General features: G+C 45.8%; 2 protein-coding genes across 5 annotated transcripts; both read right to left on the bottom strand.

Moving 5' to 3' along the window:
* Window positions 1–12: 12 nt before the first annotated feature.
* LOC124196297 (mucin-19-like) lies at window positions 13–10,300 on the bottom strand. 3 transcript variants are annotated; one of them, XM_046591236.1, is made up of 10 exons: window positions 10,169–10,300; window positions 5,997–6,223; window positions 5,772–5,912; window positions 2,364–5,704; window positions 1,674–2,175; window positions 1,450–1,599; window positions 1,256–1,386; window positions 1,060–1,164; window positions 848–980; window positions 13–773 (listed from the first exon to the last, which is right to left on the bottom strand). In XM_046591236.1, exons 2-10 carry the CDS (start codon window positions 6,129–6,131, stop codon window positions 693–695), a joined length of 4,719 nt encoding a protein of 1,572 aa, XP_046447192.1. In that variant the 5' UTR covers window positions 6,132–6,223; window positions 10,169–10,300; the 3' UTR covers window positions 13–692. The 3 variants fall into 3 exon arrangements, with proteins under 3 accessions (XP_046447192.1, XP_046447190.1, XP_046447191.1); XM_046591234.1 differs by lacking the exon at window positions 10,169–10,300 and adding an exon at window positions 7,986–9,000; XM_046591235.1 differs by lacking the exon at window positions 10,169–10,300 and adding an exon at window positions 6,369–6,572.
* Window positions 10,301–10,613: 313 nt separating this feature from the next.
* Window positions 10,614–22,611, bottom strand: LOC124196298. Of its 2 annotated transcripts, none has more exons than XM_046591237.1 (23): window positions 22,451–22,611; window positions 22,230–22,338; window positions 22,101–22,151; window positions 20,321–20,412; window positions 19,288–19,326; window positions 18,629–18,796; window positions 17,812–17,841; window positions 17,674–17,724; window positions 16,808–16,885; window positions 15,950–16,008; window positions 15,655–15,764; window positions 15,488–15,585; window positions 15,264–15,392; window positions 14,917–15,046; window positions 14,704–14,826; window positions 14,180–14,269; window positions 13,946–14,041; window positions 13,825–13,852; window positions 12,981–13,199; window positions 12,711–12,785; window positions 12,483–12,499; window positions 12,283–12,297; window positions 10,614–12,069 (listed from the first exon to the last, which is right to left on the bottom strand). In XM_046591237.1, exons 1-23 carry the CDS (start codon window positions 22,543–22,545, stop codon window positions 11,956–11,958), a joined length of 2,016 nt encoding a protein of 671 aa, XP_046447193.1. In that variant the 5' UTR covers window positions 22,546–22,611; the 3' UTR covers window positions 10,614–11,955. The 2 variants fall into 2 exon arrangements, with proteins under 2 accessions (XP_046447193.1, XP_046447194.1); XM_046591238.1 differs by having other exon boundaries at window positions 15,682–15,764; window positions 22,451–22,606.
* Between the last annotated feature and the right edge of the window lie 537 nt (window positions 22,612–23,148).

Here is a 23,148-nt window from a genome sequence, read left to right as displayed (position 1 = left end):
GAGAAGAACATGTAAGGTCGTACCCACTCGTACGGATTCCGTAACTTGTATTCTCACAACTCATATCGTCTCGATGACAAGCAGGAGGAAACCCGGTGTACATGGTGGCAATCGGAGAAGGTATATAAAGAAGTGGATAGGAGACAGAGGGGGGAGTTATTTGATAGAGTCTCAATAATGGTGTGTGTGTAATGTTTGTGTATTTTTATGGGGGTCCTAATGAACCAACTGAAATATAACAGATGTGCTCTGTATAGTTTCACTAGCAAAATAATTCTGCACGATAGAAACACACAAGCGCGGGCCCGACTTTCTTAAATTGATTTGGCTCGTCTCGTCCTGGCCTGTGCACGCCCTCTTGGACTCTCACATTCAAATCAACACGAATAATTTGTCAAAAAACAAGAAGAAAAAAAGCAGCTGATTATTGTCAACAAACAATGAAAACTGTAATCATTAAAGAAAAGAATAGAAAGAGAAGAGAAGACAAAGCTGCCGAAAGATCAGTCAACTATTATATAATATGATCGTCTGAAATATCAACTAGAATTGTCACGAGCAAAGTGAGTCTTCTAGTTCATCTCTAAATGTTGAGGTTTTCATTAGCAAATTTCTGACGGCTGATTATTACACGTTGTGTTACATGATATCATGAAAAAAAAATGTAAAGAAAAAGAAATGTTGTTCTTTTTTTAAAATACTTGAATTCGATGGTTTTCTCGATCGGCGCAGACTATATTGCCGTTTGACATGACGGCGATGCCTTCAAGTCCCTGTTGTATCGATTGAAATAAAGTCGGCCGTTAGTTGATGGACAGTAGCTTTATAGTCTAAAAATAGGGCGTACTTTGAATTCTCCGTCACCGGAGCCCCAGCATCCGAAAGCTTTGACGAAAACGCCGTCAGCGGTGAACACTTGGATGCGGTTGTTACCCGAATCAGCCACGACGATGTAGCCTTGGTCGTCGACGGCTACTCCCCTGTACCAGATGGAATTCAATTATTATTTCAGTTCCACTCCGCGTGCATCTAGGGAAATCAATGAGACAGCCCCGTTACCTGGGAAACTTAAATTGCCCCTCATCTGCTCCCTCGCCACCAAACGAGGCGATTACTTTGCCATTGACGTCAAAGACTTGAATTCGGTGATTGTTCGAGTCCGATCTGTTGGAAATCGATCAACGGGAACGGTGAGATTTGATGGAAAACATTTTCGATAAAACCAGAAAAAAAAAGAAATTTAAAAATCACTAACACAATGACGCGATTGGTACTGCTGACGGCTATGTAGTGCGGATGTTCCAGCTGGCCGGGCCGATTGCCCATTGTGCCGAATTTGCCGACAAAAGTTCCATCTGACTGGAAGACCTGCACTCGATGGTTTTCCTTTTAAATAGTACAAAAGTGATTTTATTCCTTCAATAGTAAAGATCAAATAGGGTCAATCACCTTATCGCAGACGTAAATGAAACCAAGAGCGTCGGTTGTGACGCCCCAGGGATAGCTGAACTTGCCGTCGGTCGTTCCTTGCGAGCCGAAGACCCGCAAGAAACGGCCCGATGGATCGAACACCTGGATTCTGTGATTATACCTATCCGCCTGTTGAAATGGTTGAAACCGTGATGTAAACTTTAACAATTTTTGAATTTAAGAAAAATCACGACGCAACTTACGATAATGTACTGGCCAATTCGATTGATGGCAACGCCGGCCAAGCAGTCAAACTCGCCTTCGCCGTTTCCGTAATAGCCAAACTCTTTCAAGAATTTGCCAGTGGAATCAAACACCTGGACCCGATGATTGGAGCTGTCCGCCACGACGATGGAATTGTCGGGAGCCACTGCAACGCCGCGGGGCCAGGTGAAGGCTCCGGCTTCGCTGCCGCGGGTTCCCATCTTCATCAGGACCTTCCGCTTTTGCATGTACTGGTGTCTGGACGAAGACGTAATCAATCCCGACGGCGGTGGTCCTGTAACGTCTTCCGAGTTGCGTCGTCCGTTGGCCGCGTTGTTTCCGGAGACGCCGATGGATCGGGCGCGGCTGAATCGCGACGACGTCGGTTGCGCTTGTTTCCCTCCTCCGGCCGTTGTCGAATCGCTGTTGGTCGTGGCTGACGGTGGCTGGCCGTCTCCTTCTTTATTCCTGGGCCCGTACTTGTTCTTTAAATAGCGCGCCCTAGTATCCAAAAAACGGCGGCAAATTCAAATGATTGAGCCATGCTATGATTCCAATGAAGCCAATGATTGAGCCAATGGAGATGAGCCTACTAACACGTCACGGACACAAATTTCCTAAATGTCAAAAGCCAGCAAGCTATCGATGCAAATTGGCTGACTTGCTGGGAGCCGGGCTGTACTACATACCAAGTGGACAAGGAAGATCCTGAAGCGGATTCAGCTGAAGGCGATGTTGGTTCCAGCGAAGAAGTCCCGGTATCCCCGACTTCTCCGCCCAGCTGACCGTGCTGATGATAGTGTGGGTCCGATGCCCTGCCGCCAGCGACGCCGTCGCCGCCCGTCAATTGACTCGACGACGACGGCCCCGTGGGCGACAAGGGAGCGGGTGGCCCCACATCGTGAGAGCTCTTGCTGCGGGCAAGCCGGGATCGGCGGTCCTTAAGGGCTGCATATCTCGACCTGCCGCTTGGATACCGTTCGTCACCGGAGACGACCAGGAGCGGCTGCGACGCCGACGAAGCCGACGCCGAGGCCGACACCGCCGACGACTTGTTGTAGTCGTCGTCGTTGTCGTCCATCGCGTCTTCCTCGTCATCGTCGGCCACTTCGTTGCCGCCGTCCGGTGCGCAGTCTAGCGCAGCAGAGCTCTTACTTTTGTTTAAAAAACGACTCTGATAGCCTCTCGTTTGCGAGTAGCGCGGAGTCGATGACGATGATGACGAGCTGCCGTGATAGCCGCTCGAATCTCCTCCGTAGCTTCCACCAGTGTCGCTGGACAAGTTGGCCCGCGACCGGTTGAGGTATTTACTCGTCAACGGATACTTGTTCTCCATATCGTCGGCCAGCGCCGAGCCCGTCCTGCTCCTGGACAAAGCCGATCCCGTTGTCGATGAGTCGGTCGTTCCGAAACGAGAGGAGGAACTGTAGGGCCGGCTGGATGATGATGATGGGGTAGCCGCCGCTGAGGCATTGGCTCGGCTCCTCGGCGTGTAGGAGGAAGGCGAGTCGGATGATGTTGGTCTACTATTACCGGAGCTACTACCGGTGTGATTGGTGCTACTACTACTGGGATAGGTGGATGTGTCGCGAGCCTGTGCACTCCTGGCCAACAGAGGCCCGATGTCGGTCCGAGCTAATTCCCGATCCTTAGTGGTGGTGGTGGTCTTGGGTGCAGCAGCCGCCGCAGCAGTTTTGCTCCCTGCTGCCGTACTGCTTTTACCATTCGCCGGTTTCTCGGCTGAATCGGATTCCGACGAATCTGAACTGTCGTCGGATGAGCTACTCTGACTATTCTCGGATCCCCTCGAGGCCTCTGCTGTAGGAGTGCCAGCCCGGCCTAAAAAACGACTCTGAAATCGGTGGGGGGCTGCTCCAGTCGCAGCTGTTCCATTGCTAGCGGCAGCAGCAGCTGCGCTACTACTACTCGTCGAACTGCTACCAGTTGTTCCATAGCGTCCAGACGATGGACTGGTAGCGCCACCGCTGGTGGTGTTGCCGAATCGGCTCCGGGTCGTCGTCGTGGCCATTGACGCCGAAGCGTCGCCATTCGTGCTGCCCGTACTGGATTTACGCCCTCCAGTCACTCCGCCGCCGAATCGATTTTTCAATTCGACCGTGGAGAAAGCCGCGCCCGTATTGCGCACCGGCGACGAGTGGGTCGAAGACTCGGCCGACGTGCTGCTCTCGGAGCTGGACTTGTTGAACCGCTCGGTTGAAACGCGGCCCACACGTCGACTGGGTCGATCCGACGTGTCTTCGGCAGGTGACGACGTCCGCGACGCCACAGCCGCCGCGTAACTGGACGCCACAGCCGCCGCGTAACTGGACGCCACAGCTGTTCGATCCTTCTGCCTGGACTCGGACTCGGTGTCGTTGGGTGTCGACGTGCCGCTCTTGCTTCCGCCGGCCAACAAGGACCTTCTCCGCGTTCGCGCTTCTTCCGGTGTTTCATTGGTGGGCGTGGCCCCGGAGCTGCTGGATGATTCCGCCGGAGTCTTTTGCGAGGCTTCCGAGCCGGTCGTCGAGGTCTGCCTCGAGGCCGCCGGAGTTTTACTGCCCTGCTGCTGCTCTGACGAATTGCTGCTCTGCTGGCTGGAAAATCTTGGCCGCTCGCCAGCTCCCGTCGGAGTCGACGGAGTGGCATCCGTTTTTCGAGCGCTGTCGGAAGAAGAAGCTTCCTGTCCTTTGTTCTGCTTCTTGATTTTGGCGATTTCATCTTCTTCGCTCACTTGGCGGGCGGCAGCGGTGGGACGGGGCGGTATGCGGCTCGACGGACTGGACAGCGACTGCTGATTTGTGGCCGGCGTTGGCAAATTGAGCGTGGTCGGTGGGGTCGGTTTCTTTTTCCTGCCCACCTCCTGGAGCCGTTTGATGACCCGCGGCGAATCCGTCAGACGTGTAATGCCACTGAGCGGTCCCCTGGCAGCATCTTCCGTGTCCAGGACTTTGAGACGTTCCTTCTTGTTAGCCGATGGATCGCCAGCGTCGCCCGCCTGAAAGCGAACAGAACGGCCGGCCGGCTCGTTATCCGAATCGCCCGAGTCGTGATGGCGCATAAAACGCGAGCGGAATTTACGACGGCCGCTGTCCGGCTCCTCGTAATCGCCGTAGTCGTTCCGGCGTGACGACGACGTGTCGTATCGGTCGATGGCTCGAGTGCTGACACTTCCGTGTCTCTCGCCGAAATAGCGCGGCCGTCCGCTGCTTCCGCCGCCGATATCGTCGTTGTTGTCCGATCCGTAGGCCATGCTGTTGTAGCGCTCCTCCTGCTGGCGGAAGGCGGCCGCCACCCGGTGATCGCTTTTACTCCGCATCAATCCCGGTCCCAGCGACGGGGCCGTGGGTGGACCCTGGCCAGAAGATGACGACGGACCTTGAAGGATCGTTAGTTCCCCCAAGTTGGCCAGGGTGTTGGACAGCTGATTGGGATCCTGCGGGACAAAGAACCGCACCCGCCGGTGGTAGTCGCCCGTTTCCGTTTCGAAATTGCGGATAAACTCCATGGTGCGCAGGAAGATGTCTTTAGTGTCCATGAGCTCGTTGTCGTCCCAGGCGACCGTGCTGGCCGACGAGGAGGAGACGGACGACCCACCTTCGGTGCCGCCCGTTCCGGCCGTGACGTGCTTTTCGGCGAATTCGGAATTCGAGTCAAAATTTGAGATCTCGTGCTCCAGGTTGGCCCGCAGGCCAATCATGGCCTTGAGCTCTTTCGACATAAAGGCCTCGATTTCGCCCTTGATGTGGTCCGTCCGGTCTTTGAGCGCCTTGGAGAGACGCCTGTAAAGACCGTCGACTTCCTCGATGATGGACAGGCAGTTGGTTTGCAGCTGAGTCGAGTTCTTGTCGATGACTCCTAGAGCGTCCTGCAGCCGAGGCAAAGTCCTCCGCACCTGGTTGTTGACTCGAGCGATTTCCCGTCTCAGGATGTCCAAATGGCCCTCCTTGCAATCGCTGCAGACTTTCTTGTCGCAGTGACAGCAGAGCGTGCAATAGTTTTTCTCCGAGCAAACTCCACAACGTTCCATGATCTTAGGATAGAACAAAAAAATGGATAAGAAACCGTGAATCTGGGTCTTAAATTTAAATGTCAAATACCTGACCGCTGGTGGGGTCGGGCAACTCTCCGGTGATTTCGATGTGTAGCTCGAGAAACCGTTGCAATGTCACGTTGGTCGGATAAGCCGCAATTCCTTGATAAGGGATTCGGTGCTCGGCTCTGCATTCCGGACATTTGACCTAAATTAATTGAAATTTTGAAATTAGAATATCAGTGGCATTTTGATTAGTACTCTACTAAAACTCAAGAAATTGATTCGATACCTGGCGAGTGACGTAGTTGATGAGGCCCTCCATACAAGGCTCCATGCAGAACGAGTGCTGACATGGTAGCAGTTTGGGGTTGCGGTAACGGTCCAGGCAAACGCAGCAAGTCAGCAACTGATCAAACTGTTCCATCTTGTCGAATCCAACTCTCTTTGCAAGAGTCGATAGCGACCAAGCTGCTGCACACACAAATGGCGGCTGGATCAGCCGACGTCGTTAGCGTTCTGGATTTAAAAAAAGAAAGAAAGGCGTGGACAGAAACACGATTGAGACCAAATTGAGATTTGTTTTTCCTTGCAGACGAATACAAACAAAAGGGACGAAACGTGACAATAGTAAGTAATGAAAAGAATAATAAACAATAATAACCAAATGAGATGAAAGGGAGCGGACGTCGAGAATCGATGAATATTGAAGCGGGACTGGGTTTTTGTTGAGAGTTTTCGATCGACAAAGACGGGGGGAACTTGAGTCAGCTACAAACATGGGCGGGTGGGAGCGGCGGGGGAGTATATGAGATGAGCTGGCCAAACGTCGTCGTCGGTCGCTGGACTTTTGGCGGCTGGGCGATGTCGACCATCTTGAGAGTGAGACATAGCTCGGGCGGCGGCGGCGTTGGGCGCCAACGCATATCGGCTATAATTAGACCCCGGTGCGTCGCCCTCGGGAGAAAAAAAGTTTGTTACCGCTCCACGTTGCCAGTGTGTGAAGCAGCCCTCCATCTTTTCCCTACTTTCCAATGCCTTGATTCGTTTGTGTATATATTTTCGTCCTCACAACGCACGACGAGTTGTCTCAATATCGAGGCGATATGGGTCAAGCCCGTTTGGCTCGTCTGTCCGGCGTGATTCGCACGGACGACGCATTCGCACATTGACGCATCTTCGCCCAACTCTCGAGTGTCACAATAGCGACGACAAATTTCAGCCATAATAAAAGTTGCGATGTTTTTCACCGGTGACGCAGATCTATTTCTTTCTAGGTTTGGAAGACATCCGGTTCGAATGTCACACGACATCATTGCGTTGATGACGCACACGCCAGCTTTGCCGTCCGCTGTTGATTAAGAGGGGGGCGGCGGCGGTATCTTTCTCTTGTGTTTTTTTCTGGCAACTTGAGTTGCATCTTTTTGTCTTTGCATACCAACAATAAAGTCAGTGACAAATTAATGGAAATCCTCGATTATTAGTAATAGGAAATAAGTGGAAATTTCTGTTTTCTTCTGCTCCGGAATAAAAGCTGAATAAAAACATGGAATTTACGTCCGAGTTTAGCATTTTGATGTCTAGACCGTGTTTTATCCAGCGCACCGCCAGTAGCGAATTGGCGCTGTACCTTGGTCTTGACGCTTCTAATATTATTCCCCACTTTTTTTTCTTCTTATTCCTGTCTATTTTTATTGGATTCCCTTCGTCTTTTCTTTTTTTCCGCATTCCCAATCCCATCCGGCTGGCGAGGATCAGCTCCGAGTTGAGACTGTCAGATGGCGCGAGTATCCTAACCTAACCGGGGAAACTTCTCCCGTAAAAGATTACGCATATCCATCACGGGCCATTAAGGCGACAGACGAGTCCGGCACGTGTTACAAGAAATGAGCACCGCGTACATCGTCTATATATGGTGATTTCAGTATTTGGTATACACAGAAAGGAAAAGCATTCACCCGTCTTTAGGATATACCAGGATCGCGGTCGGAGTTATACACTGGCAGTCGAGTTAGGGCCAGGGTATATTTATTTCGTAATTAGCTTGGCCTTAAAGAAAAGAAAAGAGCGGATGAGTCGAGAAAGAGAGAGAGAGGCGGACGTGGCTCGCCTGAAGAAGCACAAGGTATTTTTAGCTGGCGAGATCCCAAAACGGGAGCCACCCGCCGCTTTTTCCTGCTGCTCCTGCCCAGACTGCTACCCCGGATTCTTATAATATAGCCGACGCACACACACAGAGAAAAAAGGTAACAAACAAAAGATGCACTGCTGATGACCTTACCGTTATTTCAAGCTAAAAGGCTTGAAGTGGTCGTGGTGGCTCCGTCCAAATGGAGACGGGCGACAAACGAGTTAAGGAGAAATGAGAGAGAAAAATGTCCGGCACTCGCAAATGAAAATATCGGCACTGATTAAGTTTGGTTTAGCACAGATGAGAACAAACGAGTGGATGCGGTGTTGGGTTTCTTTTTGATTGTGTTCTGGATCATTGTGGCCGGGCTAGGGATCGTCGGACGGACTAGCGCAAGTGGGCGGCTCGGCAGTGAACAGGAAATGTTGGCGTCCATTTTTTTTTTTTTACCCTGGGCCGAAAAAATGATGATGATGATCAAAAAGGCCGCCGACTTATTCCTAGTTTTCCTCCGTCTCCCCAGCCCGGCCTGGGCCGGCTACTTGCAGTTACCGATAGCAACACAGCGCAATCCTCAGCAGCTCCAACGTGATGGCAAGCGGAACAGACGGAACGGCACCGGTTGAGTGTCTGCCTCCCCTCCTTTTAACGAGTTGAAAACGTCCAGGAACGGTCACAGGTGACGTTAAGGCAATTCACTCAATAAAATAAAAGACGGGCCTCTTCCGAGTCACATTAAACAAAGTCGACACGAGAGACAAATTACAAAAGGATTTGGATGGAGAGAAAGTCACTTATTGGAGGGGGGTGAATGCCGGGCGGCTCACCAGCACACCCGTTGGGAAACTGTACTTCTGAGCTGTCCAGGACGTTCACATGTTGACTGGTGACTGGATAACAACTGAGAGGGGGGGATGCTCTAAGAGCCGCGCTCACTCTCTTCGCAGCCGCCAGTCTCCAGCGACTGGAAGAAGAATGAGCTGATGGGGCAAAGTGAAGAAAAAAAGCCAAGTCAAGTCTGTGCAGCCCCGGCGCAAACGGTTGCAGCTCTCCTGTACAAACTCCAGCACTTCTCTTCTATACACACAAAACTATAGGCACATTGCATCAGAGCGCGGGACCCTCTCTCTCTCTCCGGTTGCTGGACGAAGTACCAGTCTAAAAATGAAACCCTACCTCGGAGCAGGGTATAGGATGTAGGAGCAGCCCAGCAGGAAGAGAGAAAAGATGAGGGAAAAAGAAGGAGGCAGCAACAATTTCCCCCACCCCGAAAGAAGCTGATCGTTTTTGGGTGGATGGGAAAAACACATTTGAAAGGGGCCCCCGTTTTTTTTGGGCCGGTGCCGCGTGAATGAGCTGCCCAGCCGATTCCTGCCAACAAACAAGGGCGCAAGCAAGGGCCCGTTATTGTCTCGGCAGTCTACTCGTTGGTATTTCAATGAGGGTCACGACTGTTAAGGGGCAGCAAAGGCTCCTGATTGACGTGGTGACTCGTCAGTTTGACGCCAAAACAAAAGGGAAAGAAACGCTTTGATGGGCGAGATCAGCGCTGCATCACACACGTAGAACAAACACTGTCACGCACGCAAGGACCGTTATAGCATCACAAATAACATCAAGATAGCGCAGTATACATACACGACGAGTCATCGGACTTCCAGCAGCTGTTCCATGACGAATTGTCTTGGGAATCGAGACACACACACACACTCTGTGGACTTTCGGGAGGAGTTTCTGACGGATATGTAGTAGTACAACGAGTATGACATTCATTCCCGTCTTGTAAAACAAGACAAGATAGACTGTGTGTTTTCAAAGGAATCGAAAAACATGACTAGTACAGCAATGAGGTGTTAACTATGCTGTCGATTTCTGGGTAGTTTCTGTCAACTCGTTAATTAACCATTCAGCTGACCATGGCGTTGCAAATACACAGTTTTAAAATTACACGAAATAAAACTAAATTCAATCATTTGGTTTTTTGAAAAACATACCGGTAGTACAATGAAATAATTTAGTTTTATTTTGTTTTAAAAAATTTCCTAGTTCTCAATCTATTGAAAAACCTGTACGTAGTTAACTGAGTGTTTTCATTCTTCACCAACGATAACCACAATGTGACTTGGAGGTGTTCACCTGGATGATGTTGGACAAGAAAACTCTGAGATACCTGAAATGATGCCTCATCACCATTTTCTTCTTAATCTAAAATCCTTTAATTCGGCCATGGTGGCCTTTGACTGAAAGAAAGCTATGCCTGTATCTGCCTCTGCCAGCTTTTTAAATTACAAAATAATTCCCACTCAGGTTTACAAAATTAAAATGAAACATACCTGTCAAAATGGTAGAATGTCCTTATGTAATGCAAAAACTATTTCCTCGTAGGTTTTATTTAATATGATTTTTCTGGAGCTACTTTTCTCAGGCTCTCAAACATTTGAAAAGAAAAGAAACATTTCCACGTGTCGCTAAATTGAAGTCTGCAATTAAAGATGGTCCGGTTTTGCATTTGCCAAATTGCGAAAATGAATCGAAGAATAATTATCAAATTTTTTTTTTCTTTATCATCGAGTCATTTATTGAATTTATCGAAGTCAAATTATTAAAAAACAAAATATTTAATAAAAATAATTACGAAAAAAATTAAAACTCAATAAGTCTGATAAGTCGAATAAAACCGGATGTTACGATAAAATTAGATTTGCAACGCCACAGCTGACTCATTAGCTGACTGCCGGTTATTAAAAGTGAATCGTGAACAGGAATAGCAGCTGCACGTTAGTTGTTTCAATTCATTTTGTATTAAGGTGCGTAGACGTCAGAGTTGGTGCGTTTCGCACGTAAGCATAGTATCAAAATCGATTAAACACACTACGCAGTGAAATGGCAATCCAGCAGGGTGATCCAGTTCTATCTAATGGATAAGTTACAGAATGGACAGGGGAGGGGCTATATAGAATTCATGTGTATCACAATATCCTCTACGACATTTTGTGACAAGGTAACTGGGTATAAAAGTCCTTCTAAAAAAACGTATCTAGTGGAGCAGGAAAGAAAAAAAAAAAAGGAATAGCCAATTTCTTGGAAAGAGACAATGCAAAAATGGCGTTTAAAAGATGGATGAATGCCTCGTAAAGCTTATATATATTCGCCCTAATCGCCAAAAGCATTATTATATAGGCGGAAAGCTTAAATAGTATAGACCGCGGGAAGCGGACTAATACCCGAAAACTAATGCATTCATCTCTGACGACAATCATGCGCACGCACACACCACCAGCCATTTTTACGTTTACGTAATCAAAAAATGAAGATAAGAAAGAACTTTCTCTTTTGTTGCTGCCGTTTTTTCTCCCCCGTTTCTGCGCTCTCCTTTTTTATTTTATTTCCAGGAGCCTCGTGCTCAGTTCTCTCTCTTGGGTGGGGGACTTGTGTAATGGGTTAAAACGTAGCCAGGAGTGACATTCGAATCCCGGCATGCACGCGCGCGGTTGCGTGACTGCCGGATATCTAAGTTTCCCCTTATTCAAAAACCCGTTGAGTTAGCGATGAAATGTTCGTGAAATCGAAATCGAAATAATTGACGAGAAATATAAGTCTAGGGCGATAATAAATTAATAATTCATTATTTTTGGACGGAAACGCAGCAGCGGACTATTTTCGGAGAGAAACAGTTGCAGCATCAATCACGAAAGAGCGGACGGATGTTGGCATTTGGGATTTTGACAAGACATTTAAAGAAAAAAAAAGAAAAAGAAAAGTTCGACCGAAAATCTTTTCTTTCAACAAACAAACGGATAGGAGAGAGATCAACAACCCGAGCTACCTAATACATCACCCAACTTTCAGAGCTGATAAAAGGATACGGCGATTAGAACCATACAGCGGCTTACGTAGACAATCGATAAATATATAGGGTTTTTAGCTTCTCTCTTTCTCTCTGTAGCTCCTTGGTTATTACTAATAACTACCGATCAAAACCTTTATCCGGTTCATGCACAAACACTAAAAGATTCTTTTGCGGTCATGTTCGCTAATTATACGAATTATGACATCTCCCGTCCAGCAGCACGTTCGCTAGTTCGAGAGTAGCTGCTCAGCTGCGTTCACAACTGTGCCTTCAAGGCAAATCGGACAATTCTTTGAGGTATTCCGGCTCGTCCATGTAACCGGGAACGTCCACCTCCAGGAAGCGAGGCAGCCCACCTTCTCTGCCCGTCAGCCAGTATGTATCCTATTTCCAGCAACAAACGGGGCGACCCAAAGAGGATGAGGGCAGGCCAACAGCCGTTCCAGAGCAGCAGCAGCAGCAGGAGCAGCAATAGGCGAGAAGAAGAAAAACGGGAAGAAATTGTCGCCGTTAATAATAGACGAGACTACACACGACGTCGACGACGCCAGGCCGTCGACCATATCAATGTAAAAATAACAAAAGACGTGTGCTCACCATCATCCCTTTACCCTGAATGGCACAATAATAACGGCCCCCCGATTTCATTCAGCATCAGCAACAGTCGTAGTGTACAAGAGAAAATAAAAAGGGGATAAAATAAAAGATGAAAAATAGAAAATCAATACATGATGATGAACCAAGAAATCCTGGAAGGCAACACAGGCCCCTCCTGCAGCTGAAAAATGCATGTATACCTTGACTTCAAAGCTCCCTGCAAATAAGGAAAAGAATTCAATTTTTAATTCAGTCCAATATAATAATCAACTCGAATTCAAGACTCGATATTCTTCTGATAACAAATGCGGGGTTACAAGATCCCCATTTCAAACATTGGAAAATCTTTCAACTTGACATAGATCGACAATAATCCTGCTACAAAAAAAACCGTATTGACTGTCGTTATAGATCGAGAGCTCACGTACCGCGAAGTTCCGTGTAATAACCACCGACGGCGTCTAGCGCTTCTTTGGCGCTGGCGCTGATGTGAATCTTCATGGCTGCCATCCAATAGGTAAAAAAAAAGAAGAATAAAATAGATACACAGTTCTTGAGAATTGGATGATTAAGTTTCGATTTATGTTCGGCTTTTTCGCCTGTCATACCGCTGGGACACGTAGACTGAGTGCGGCACGTGAAATGACAGGAGCTGTAAAGCTCTTTTATTATATGCACATATATACATACGTACGTACCTTCTCCGGTCGATTCCATGCGCGACGCCGTGTTAATAGTGTCGCCGAAGAGGCAGTAGCGCGGCATTTTCGTGCCGACAACTCCCGCCACGCAGGGTCCAGTGTTGAAGCCAATTCGGATGCTGACCGACTGGTTGGGTCGGTGCGGTATGTGGAAATTTTTCACGCCGGCAATCAAATCCAGCGACATTGTGGCGATTTCGCCGACGTGCTTCAAGCCTGAAGGAATGATCCGACATAGATTGAGACAGAGATGTCAAATTTTACATCGAATTATTGACGATAACATTTTTGAAATACAGTAGAAATACTTTCGATTTAAATTTGAATGGAAGTGATTTCAGGAAGGGGAAATAAAGAAGAGCGAATTGAAATTGATGGTAATTGAAAACTGTCAAGGAAAAATTGTCTGCTGACGTATAGTAGGTGTACGGCAACTATAAATTCAAAGCCTCAAAAGGCAATGAATAAATAATGAGACGGTCTAGGAATAAGGGCACAAGCGGCGCACCAAGAGGATTTTCACAATTTTATGCGCCAACTCGGATTGAAAAAATTGGATCCGACATTATATACGCTCAGTGAGTCAGTCTAATATTTAGATGTCGTTATAAAACCGTAATTTTCTATAGGGAAAACCGCCTAGCTATAAGTGTGTGCACCGGCTCTATTACATCTACTAAGTCGCAATTCTGAATGCTGCTAGCTGCCCCCATATAGCTTGGTGAACGACGAATAATAAGTTTAGATTATATAGTGTGTGCTAAGCTTTTCTTTTCAGAAAAGAGAGAGAGTGCTCCTCAAAGTGGTTAAAGGTACGTGCTTGTTACAATCGTAATCCTACCGTTGCGATGAGGAAGGCCGGAGACAACCTATATTTAAAACACAAAAAGAGAAAATTGAATCAAACTCGGTTGGGTTTCAAACCTAACAAGAAAATCAATTTCAAAAAGTAGCGTTGATACCATGTAGGCGTCGCCGATCGTCTCCACCTTGTAGACATCGTAGCGCTCAAGTTTGGAATCAAACATCTTGTAAAGTGCATTGAGGAAAGCGATGATCTGACGTTTGCCAAGTTGGAAACAAACATGAAAAAATAAATAAACAGATATAAAAGAGAGAGAGAAGATTTGAATTTGGTCCTTTTTTTCCAATAAGATCCCGAGTTAAAAAGAAGAAGAGAGAGACTCTCGACACACCTCGAGGGGCGTGCTGGAGGCAGAGATGGCGGTGAATCCCACGATATCGCTAAAGTAGATGGTCACCGAATCGAAACTTTCCGCCGGCACCTGCATCAATAGTACATGTACATACGGAATAAAAAGAAAAAAGCCCCATGAAAGATGGAAAGCGCCCGAGACACGCACACATATGAGCATTCAACTTGCGTATGCCCTTTTCACTCTTTAGACACAGAATCTATATAGAGTTGGCCAACTGCATTGTACATCTATAGAGAGTTGGAGACGAGCTGTTTCGCCAGGACTGCGCCAGCACAAGATGTTTGGGGGTCTAAAAGTTTTGGTGACAAAAGGGCCGCCAAGCAAAGTCCGTTGGGAGAAACGAGACAGACACAGAGAGAGAGCTCACATCTCTGTGGAAACCAACACACGCGAGCATCGGGGGTAGTACACAACAAAGGCGGAGCAGAAGTACACATAAATTGATCTCGGCGAGTCTCTTCACAATGACACAAAGAAGCGAGCGACGACGAGCAACGAACCTGTCTCCTCTGTTTGAGTTGACGGACGACGGCCTTGGGCAGCATTTGGCATAACAATCGATCGCAGCGCTTTCGCTCGCGCTTCAATTCCGTCGTTTTGGACACCAACCCGCTGGCGAACGTCTATTTAATGGGCGCCCAAATTCAAATTTTGGAAATTGAGATCAATGCGCAGAGCTCTTAATCAAACAACAGCAGCTGTTCAAACAAGACCTGAATGGTTTGCGTGGCGTTGCGGACCAGGAAAATGATGAACGGCGAAATGAACAGAACCAGCGACAATATGCAGATGGTGACGGTCTGCAATGTTCCGGCCCCTTCCAGCTCTTGCTCCACCGACAGTCTGGAAAGATTTTCGACAAAATCAAAGTGGCAGATTAGACACACACAATGGCACACAAAAGGGAATAATGGAAAAGGCTCAGAAACGTCCCAACTATAATGTCAGATTAGACTGTCGTCATCATTAGCAGCCTTGCACAGGGGTGACTTACTATCAGTCTGAGCTGCAGATCAGGTTTATACTCTAGCGTGCGGGAATTATGTATATGCATACTCACAGGATTTCGTCGCGCAATTTGTCCTGATGCATTCGCAAAGAGTCGATGTACAGCGACATGTAATCGTAGTACGTTGTCGCTATTTCATTGTCCGGCGTGCGCTCGAGATTGGCGTAGACTTCGAGCCTCCTATCACGGGCGGAATATAAGATTGCGTTGTAATCAGAAATTAAAAAAAAATAGAATAATTTCAGACACAAGATATCAAATCGGATATAACTCACCTCGCCGTCAGATTGTCGTAGTAGGGGAAGTTATCGACAAAGAGCTCGTAAGTGTTTTGCGACGACGACGAGAATTGCTGAGTGGCGTTGAGGTAATCCTATAGATCGGGGACAAGGTGGTGACAAAATCATTGGTTCAAATAGTCTGCTATGTGAGTTGGTCAAACTTTATTTAGCCACGATGATAAATACACCTGTGCCAACGAGTCATAGCGGACGTAGCGGGCGTAGTTGTCCAGCGAAAGGTGGCCCTTGCCAAAGTAGTAGAGCCCGTAGACTGTAAAATGTTTGTGTTAAAAGGAGGAAACAATTCAGTCAATATTAAATAGAACTGCCGAACGCTGTCGCTGCAATCACTGCCGGAATTCTTCAAAATTTAATTCAGAGCAGCGTAGCAGTGCTAAGGTCTCCGATGAAAATACGCGGATGGAATATGTTTTTTAAAAAGGTGGAAATACAGACCTATGGCGATGCTGAAATTTTCGATTGAGCGGATGACGAATTTGAAGGCAATCAGCAACCTGTTCACACAAGACATTCAAAAGGATTTCGTTGAAAATAGATCGCTTAACACATAGTACACACAGCCGCAGCCTTTAAAAATTCACTTGATTGGGAATTCGCAGCAATTGCTTTGACACACAAGGAATAGGAAAATTGGGTGCATAGCGGGAACGTTTCGGTGGTTATTGATTTTTTCCCCCTCGTCAGCTGGATCTGTGCCATGAGGGCCATTTGGACACTGCCAGATCAGCACCTCGCGTCACGCTCTTGATCGTTGACGTAACGATTTAGCCTTTGATGAACTATATACTGCCGGTCTTTGGCTCTGGACGAAATAAGCTTCTTTGCGAAAAAAAACAAAAATGCGCTAAGAAGTGACCTGCTTAGTTAACTATCTGCAACTGATGAACATTTGCAGCTGCAACTGCCGTGAAACTTTGGCTCCCTTTGATGGCATTTTTATTACGAGGCTAATTGAGTGCAGCGCTTAGTGCGTGTCGTTGGTGAAACTTTGCCAAGTGCAATCAAACTGATAACGAGCTATGCCGTTAAAGAAATTCGACTGGAGAGAAAATAAAAATCAGTTTTACTTCGTTGAATAGCTGAAATCCACTTATTACGGGGGGGGGAATGACTTTTGGCTACTTTCTCACGACTGTAGGCGACATAACACAAATTGGAATGAATATGTCTTGTTTTGGATATGTTATCGGATATTACGAATAACTCTGAAAGTTTTCAAAACTCTTGATGAACTGACGAAACTTATTGAAAACTAAAACTTGAAGAAAAAGTAATTGATATAGACTGTGTGACCTCCAAGCTCCGGTCGTCGACGTTTGTCGAATTCTTGTTGATAGTTGGTCTAGAATCAGATCGTTGGCCACATTATACCTGCATTAATGGATCAAATAAAATTACATTGAAATATCTCGCGCGTTGCAAATTTAGTTTTAAAAAACGTAATACAATGAAATAATTAAGTTTTATCTTGTTTTAAAACTCAATAAATAAATCCCTAGTCCTCAACGTATTGAAAAAACCTGTTCTTAGTTCTGAGTGTTTAAGTTGCTCCACCAACGATAACCACCAGCATATGTGACTTGTCCACATGATGATGTTGGACAAGAAAACCCTGAGATACCTAAAATGATGCCTCATCATCATTTTCAACTAAGTTTCTTTTAATTCGGCCATGGTGGTCTCAGCCTGAGGCCTCTGACAAGAAAAAAAAACTTTGTCTGTGTCTACCTCTGCCAGCTTATTACAAGTTACAAAATAATTCACACTCAGGTTAACAAAATTAAACATACCTCCCAAAATAATAGAAATTTTATTATGATGTGCACAAACTATTTCCTTGTAGGATTATCTATGATTTCTAGTATTTCCACACCCTCTCAACAATAATTTAAAAAAAAGACGATTCATGTGTGTTTCGCTAAATTGTAGTCTGCAATCTGGGATGGCCATGGCGCGCTTTTGAACTTTTTGCCAGATTGCGAAAATTTTCGAGTCGGAAATTGACTCAAACATTTTTTATAAATTTTTTTATTGAATTTGTCTTAAATAAAAAAACCAAATATTCAATAAAAATAAAAGTGTAAAATTAAAATAAAACTACATACGTCAATCGACTAGATTTGCAACGCTAGACTAGACTAGTAGAGTAGACTACTTACCAATTGATTTCCCGAATGGCAGCGCTATCCTTTTGGCCTTCACCTCGTTCCCTTTTTGATCAAGAAAAAAGAAATAGACTGAAAGTGAAATATGACAGATTCGGGAAATAGTTGAATCATTCAGAAATCCCAACTTACGCAATGTCAATAATTCCGAATCGTTTGACGCTGCCGTGAAATCAAAAAGCAAAAAGTCGAGGATGAAAGAAACATTGGACGGAGAGAATTTCAAAATTCAAAGGAGGAGTTTGGTATGTGCGTGTGTGCAGATTTTTAATTTATAATCGAACACTACACATGGTAATAAGATGATGAGGGGAAAAAATGTTTTATGAGCCGAGTCGTCTCTTGTTCGTTATACCGAGGCATAATCAGCATTCTCGACTCATACGGATGCCAACAATGCTTTGGATCTTTCGAGCGAGATATGCCAGCACGCTCAACTCCTTCAATTATGATTGCGTCTATAATAGAAGGAACTTCCGCGCCCAGAATAGGAAGGGAGCAGAGAGATATGACTTTTGAAAAAGAATATGTCCTTCCAGATAGAGATAGAGAGAGTCTTGACTTTATCCGGACAACAACCGACGCAGTTACAGTTATCTAGTATACAGCTCTAAGAAAACCCTCGATTGCCCTCAAGCAGTATAATTGAGGTATACTTTAGAGCCCAATCAGCCGTCGTTATCATATTTGACTTACCATACGTCTCTGTGTCATCATCAATATATAATGGCGATGCGCTATCGAATTGCATCAGTCGCCATGCGTACCCCTCGGGAAAGCTAATACTGCGTCAACGTGATCTTTCCTCCACTGTATCGATACACTCCATCCAAATCGATATTGTGATTATTTCCGAGTCAAACTTATATCAGGTATACATAGTAGGCGGTGGACTATTAAGGTGGCTATACGATGATTGGCTGCTGATGCACCTTCTTCCTAATCTTACCCGAGTAAACTGAGATGTTCCATGAAATTGGCTTTGCTGCCGAAGATGCTGTTCCACGAGTCGGCCTTGAAGGCGAAGATGGCGCTGACGTTGCGGAGGGCCTCGTCGGTGACTGCGAACCGGTGCGATAGGCTAGATCTGTTGTACAATCCCGAATGGGAGGAAAGCCTAGGATGTAGCAGGTGTGCGAACGCATCAAAGCCCCCGTGCCGATCAATCACGATGACCCCATCAGCCGAAGCCGCGCGCCGTTTTTTAAAATGTGTGGTTTTCAAAAAATCGGGCGCGGGAGAGAGAGAGAGACGAGACAACATGCAAACAAGAATATAATAAAAAACCCCAAATAGATTCGACGACGTTGCCGGATATATATATCACCACCGATCGGAGCTTGGCGTGTCGATGAAAAATGAATTTTTGTTTTTTTGTTTTTAATTTGGAAAATGTGAAACGAAAATGAAATGTCACAGCAAAAACGGCATGCGTCGTTTTTGAACGAGATCTATATAGCGATAATTGTTATTATTATGTCTAGTGATGACACGTATCAGCCGGGAGCGGCGGGGGTATATATGTATATCGAAATACAGCCGGACATTATTGTGAGAGCCGATATGTAAGTAGAAAGAGATATAAGACACTGCAACGGCAAAACAAACCTGCTGGCGGTGGACGCCTCTGTGCTATGCTGTCCTAAACTAAGAGAGATGGAGAAATCAAAGAACAAACCAACAAACAACAAGAGCCAAACAAACAACAAATAAAAAAAAGAGAAAGACGAGTTGACAATATGCTGGCCAATAGACAAGACGATAGTATAGTTGGTATACTAGTATAGACAGACAGACTACACGTAGTACTCATCTTCTTCTTCTCTTCTTTCAAAAGATTTTTTGAATTGCGCGCGCGTGTGTGCAAACAACAACCCGTGAGCGAAAGCGATGTTATACACAGCAAGTATATAATAGAACGGAATAGTTCCGGACTGGCGGTTATTCGTTAGGAAAAGGCATCCGATGTTTGGTTGTATCCGTATAGAATTATGATGAAACCCGATGCGCGATATCATTATTCCTTTGGGTTTGGGATTCCAATCGCATTTCTTTTGAGTCTCATCACATTGAATCCCATCCATATTATTTGTGAAATAAGAAAAAGGGAAGTAGAAGAAGGGCGGCGGTCAATAATGTATAAAACAGCGCAGGGGAGGAAATTTGGCATTATATAACGCGGGCTGGGCGTGAGACGAATGATAAGCGCTGGCAGCGGCCATCGCCCAGAATCGTCTACAAAGTGGGCGATTCCACAACAGCGGAATAATAAGGGCTGCAATAATCTCGTTATTTAAAAAAAAAGAAGAAAAAAACATTTCAAAAAGATAATAAATGCAGAGCAGCTAGCAGAGAGCGGAAAGAATAATAAAAAGCACTCGCATGCGGCCAAGTCGAAAGAATAGTTCATCATTACGGGCATCGTTATTATATATATATATAGTATACCTATATCTCCCGCGTCACAACATCATTCGACCATCAAATCGAATGACCATATATTACATTTCTATCTCTACGTCTACATATATCATCTAGATCAAGTCCAGGAGCCCTTTAGCATTTAGACGAGCAATATAAAATGGAAGACGGGCGTCGTCTATAAATGGACGCCTGTGTGTGTGTGTGTCGTCCAACTAACCTGTTACCCTTGGTGAATATGTAATGAGCAATCTCGCTGCGTTCGTGTTGCAGAGCGGTGAGTAGTTTGCCAACCTCCACCGTCAGATCGATCTGAGCACCCACGACGGATGCGGATATAAAGGCGGGAGCAGCCAGCCAGCCAGCAGATCAAGCGCGTGGCAATCAAAGCGTGAAGAAGAGGAAGCGGGAAGCCAGCAGCACGTATATATTACATCCGAGAGGGCGGAACACCAGCACCCAAATATATAGGGTATAGGTCGAATATACATTCACAAAATAAAAGAAGACGGAATGAATGGAAATAAAAGGAGAAAAGACGATCGTCAAGAAGAAGAGACGCCAACATATTGACGTTGAATATAAGAGATAGAAAAAAAAAGAAAAAAAGCTTCAATCAACGTAGAACAGCATTGATTGAATCGATGGCTCTATATATATATACTATAGCCGGGAGGCTGTAAAAAAAAAAGGACTGGCAATAAGAAACATGTGGGCGAGAAAAGTGTAGCTAGGCTATATAAGAAAGAAGGCCACCAGCAGCACCACGCGGATATATGAAAAAAAAGGAACGGCAAGTGTGTATATAGAAAGTCATAAATTCTGTGCGCGAAAATCAAGGGAAAAGAAATTCTTCAAACATTTTAAACTCCAGCAGAACCTATTCATCTCAATTGCTCCGGACTTATATTTGTAATCGTCTCCGATGCTCCCCTCAACTCTGGTTATTTTATATATATATAGCTCTGGCCACGCCCACTCAACTCCCTCCATCTTCGTTCATCGCCAAGCTTTTCCCAAATCTCTCTCCGTCTTTCTTAATGCAGCCAAAGTACACACTTATACATCCCCTCTGGTTGATTATACAATTCTATTCGAGCGATGGTATGTACTGTTATAAAATGCTGGCGAAAATTCTGGATAGCTCAATTCTGAAGGAGAGCGCGAACGTCTCATATTTTTCATCCGACGTTTCTTATTGTGTTTGGCTGGAGAGAGAGACTTCTGCTGGTTCATATATGGGCTCTTTTTGATTGTATTATATGTTGAACAGAAGTGAAGCATCAAGCGCCATCACAACTGATTCCATTGGTGCATTGAATTGCGCTGCCGGGTGGGTTCTCAGGCAAAGTGTTCCTCTATATTTGTGCAACATTTGAATAATTTTTTTTTCCCGCCTTTTCTTTTTGAATTTTCGTTTGATCTTGTGTCCTGTGTCTGGCGCTCGTCTCGACAATTTTTCTTGTTACGACCCAACTCTCACACTCCATTTTAAACTATATTCAGAGTTACACTGTACAGCAGTGTACACTACGACTTTTCCAGCGAACTCGGCAGCATACAAATTTTAAAATCAAAATTTCCGCTGGTTTGAGCTTGGCCAGATACTTTCATCTTGTTCTTTTTCCCTGTGTGCATTATTGGCGACTCGGACGTCTATATAAGCGGAATTCAACCACTGTGTCTCCTTCTGATCTCCCCCCCCCCTCCCGTTTGATATTACATATACATACTGCGGGCTAAGCTGGAATATTGCCGACCGAGCCCAGCCACTGCCAACTCCAATATCAACATCGTTTCAATCACACACACAAGGGAAGTGGCCGGAGGGGTCAGAATAATAATTTAGAAAAGGCGGTCAAGTCCATTTCCTTCAATATACGTCTATAACCCCCGAGTCAACTGTTCTGCGAACAGGAGAGTCGAATATTAGAGAATGAATTATTTATAAGCCACTGGGGGTTGATATTATTGGCTGAGGCTGATTTGGTTTTATATACCTGGTGTTCGATGATGGTGGCCGCCTTCTGCGCATTGATGGCATCCGTCATCTGAACATTTACCGAAAAAGGCGCATAAAATTAAATCTCTACACCAATCGCACGGAAAGATTAATCAACTCTACCGACCGTCAAGGCATTTTGAATCACCAGTGCCATGATGGGTATAAACGGAAGTAACAGCATTTGCAGGAGTTGAAGTCGCTTGCCTTTACGAGTCGCCGGGCTGACGTGGAAACTTTTATTTTTCAAAAAGGATAAAATGAATGATATTATTCCGTTGAAATGAAATCACCAAGACGCGCTGGGATGAAGTGGTGGTAGTAAAGTCACAGATTTTTATGACTTACCATCCCGTCGACACCTGCGTCAGAGTGGAATCGTCTGCCGAGCTGGCGTAATCCGTCCCATTTCCATTTTCAGGGCAGCTGAAATCCGAGTCCATTTTCTTATTTTGATTTTTTCTTCTTTCTGAAATTGACAATCACACCCACCCACAAAGAAATCGATAGATAAGCTGTGTGTGTATTCTCTGCTCCTTGGATCGGAATCAAATATGTCAGTCCCTCCCCCCAAGAAAAAAAAGCCAATATCTGATGAAAGAAAATGGCGGCAAACGTAAAGTAGCATTCGCATCACTACTCTCTCGCCCGGATTGCCTAATCAAATACACCACTATAAAATATATACAGGCATGGCGTCAAAATGCAGCAACCCCCCGGGCACTTAATTGCTCTCTCCCATACGTCGCAACATCGTCTGCACCATCCAACCAGAAGAAGGTCGTCAATTTGCCAGCCCCAGTGCAAAGTCAAACCGGGAGGTTGTATAGACTCTGTTATTGTATTACGACACGACGAGAAAATAAAAATCTATTTTTTTTAGGGGGGAGGGGGGAAGGTGGGACCACCCACTTGTCTAAATGAAACATCGATCCGCATTTTAACCCCCCTCCAGCTTTCCACACAACAACAACAGATCCAGCATCCGCAGGCTCTTTTTTTCCTTCCATTCTGATGCGTGCGAATCTTATAGGTCTAAGAATTTG

The sequence above is a fragment of the Daphnia pulex genome, chromosome 6 (genome assembly GCF_021134715.1).
Source record: "Daphnia pulex isolate KAP4 chromosome 6, ASM2113471v1".
Classification (NCBI taxonomy): domain Eukaryota; kingdom Metazoa; phylum Arthropoda; class Branchiopoda; order Diplostraca; family Daphniidae; genus Daphnia; species Daphnia pulex.
The sequence above is the reverse complement of the archived record's forward strand: the minus strand, read 5'-3'. Positions and strand labels throughout refer to the sequence as shown.

Coding starts and splice junctions, on each gene's coding strand:
- LOC124196297 (XM_046591236.1), bottom strand. CDS start 6,131: ATGGAACAGTTTGATCAGTTGCTGACTTGCTGCGTTTGCCTGGACCGT. Junction 5,705..5,771: donor CCGACCCCACCAGCGGTCAG/GTATTTGACATT, acceptor TTCTATCCTAAG/ATCATGGAACGTTGTGGAGT. Junction 774..847: donor CCGGTGACGGAGAATTCAAA/GTACGCCCTATT, acceptor TCGATACAACAG/GGACTTGAAGGCATCGCCGT.
- LOC124196298 (XM_046591237.1), bottom strand. CDS start 22,545: ATGGACTCGGATTTCAGCTGCCCTGAAAATGGAAATGGGACGGATTAC. Junction 16,009..16,807: donor TCGACGACCGGAGCTTGGAG/GTCACACAGTCT, acceptor TTGTGTGAACAG/GTTGCTGATTGCCTTCAAAT. Junction 15,393..15,487: donor TACGACAATCTGACGGCGAG/GTGAGTTATATC, acceptor CGCCCGTGATAG/GAGGCTCGAAGTCTACGCCA.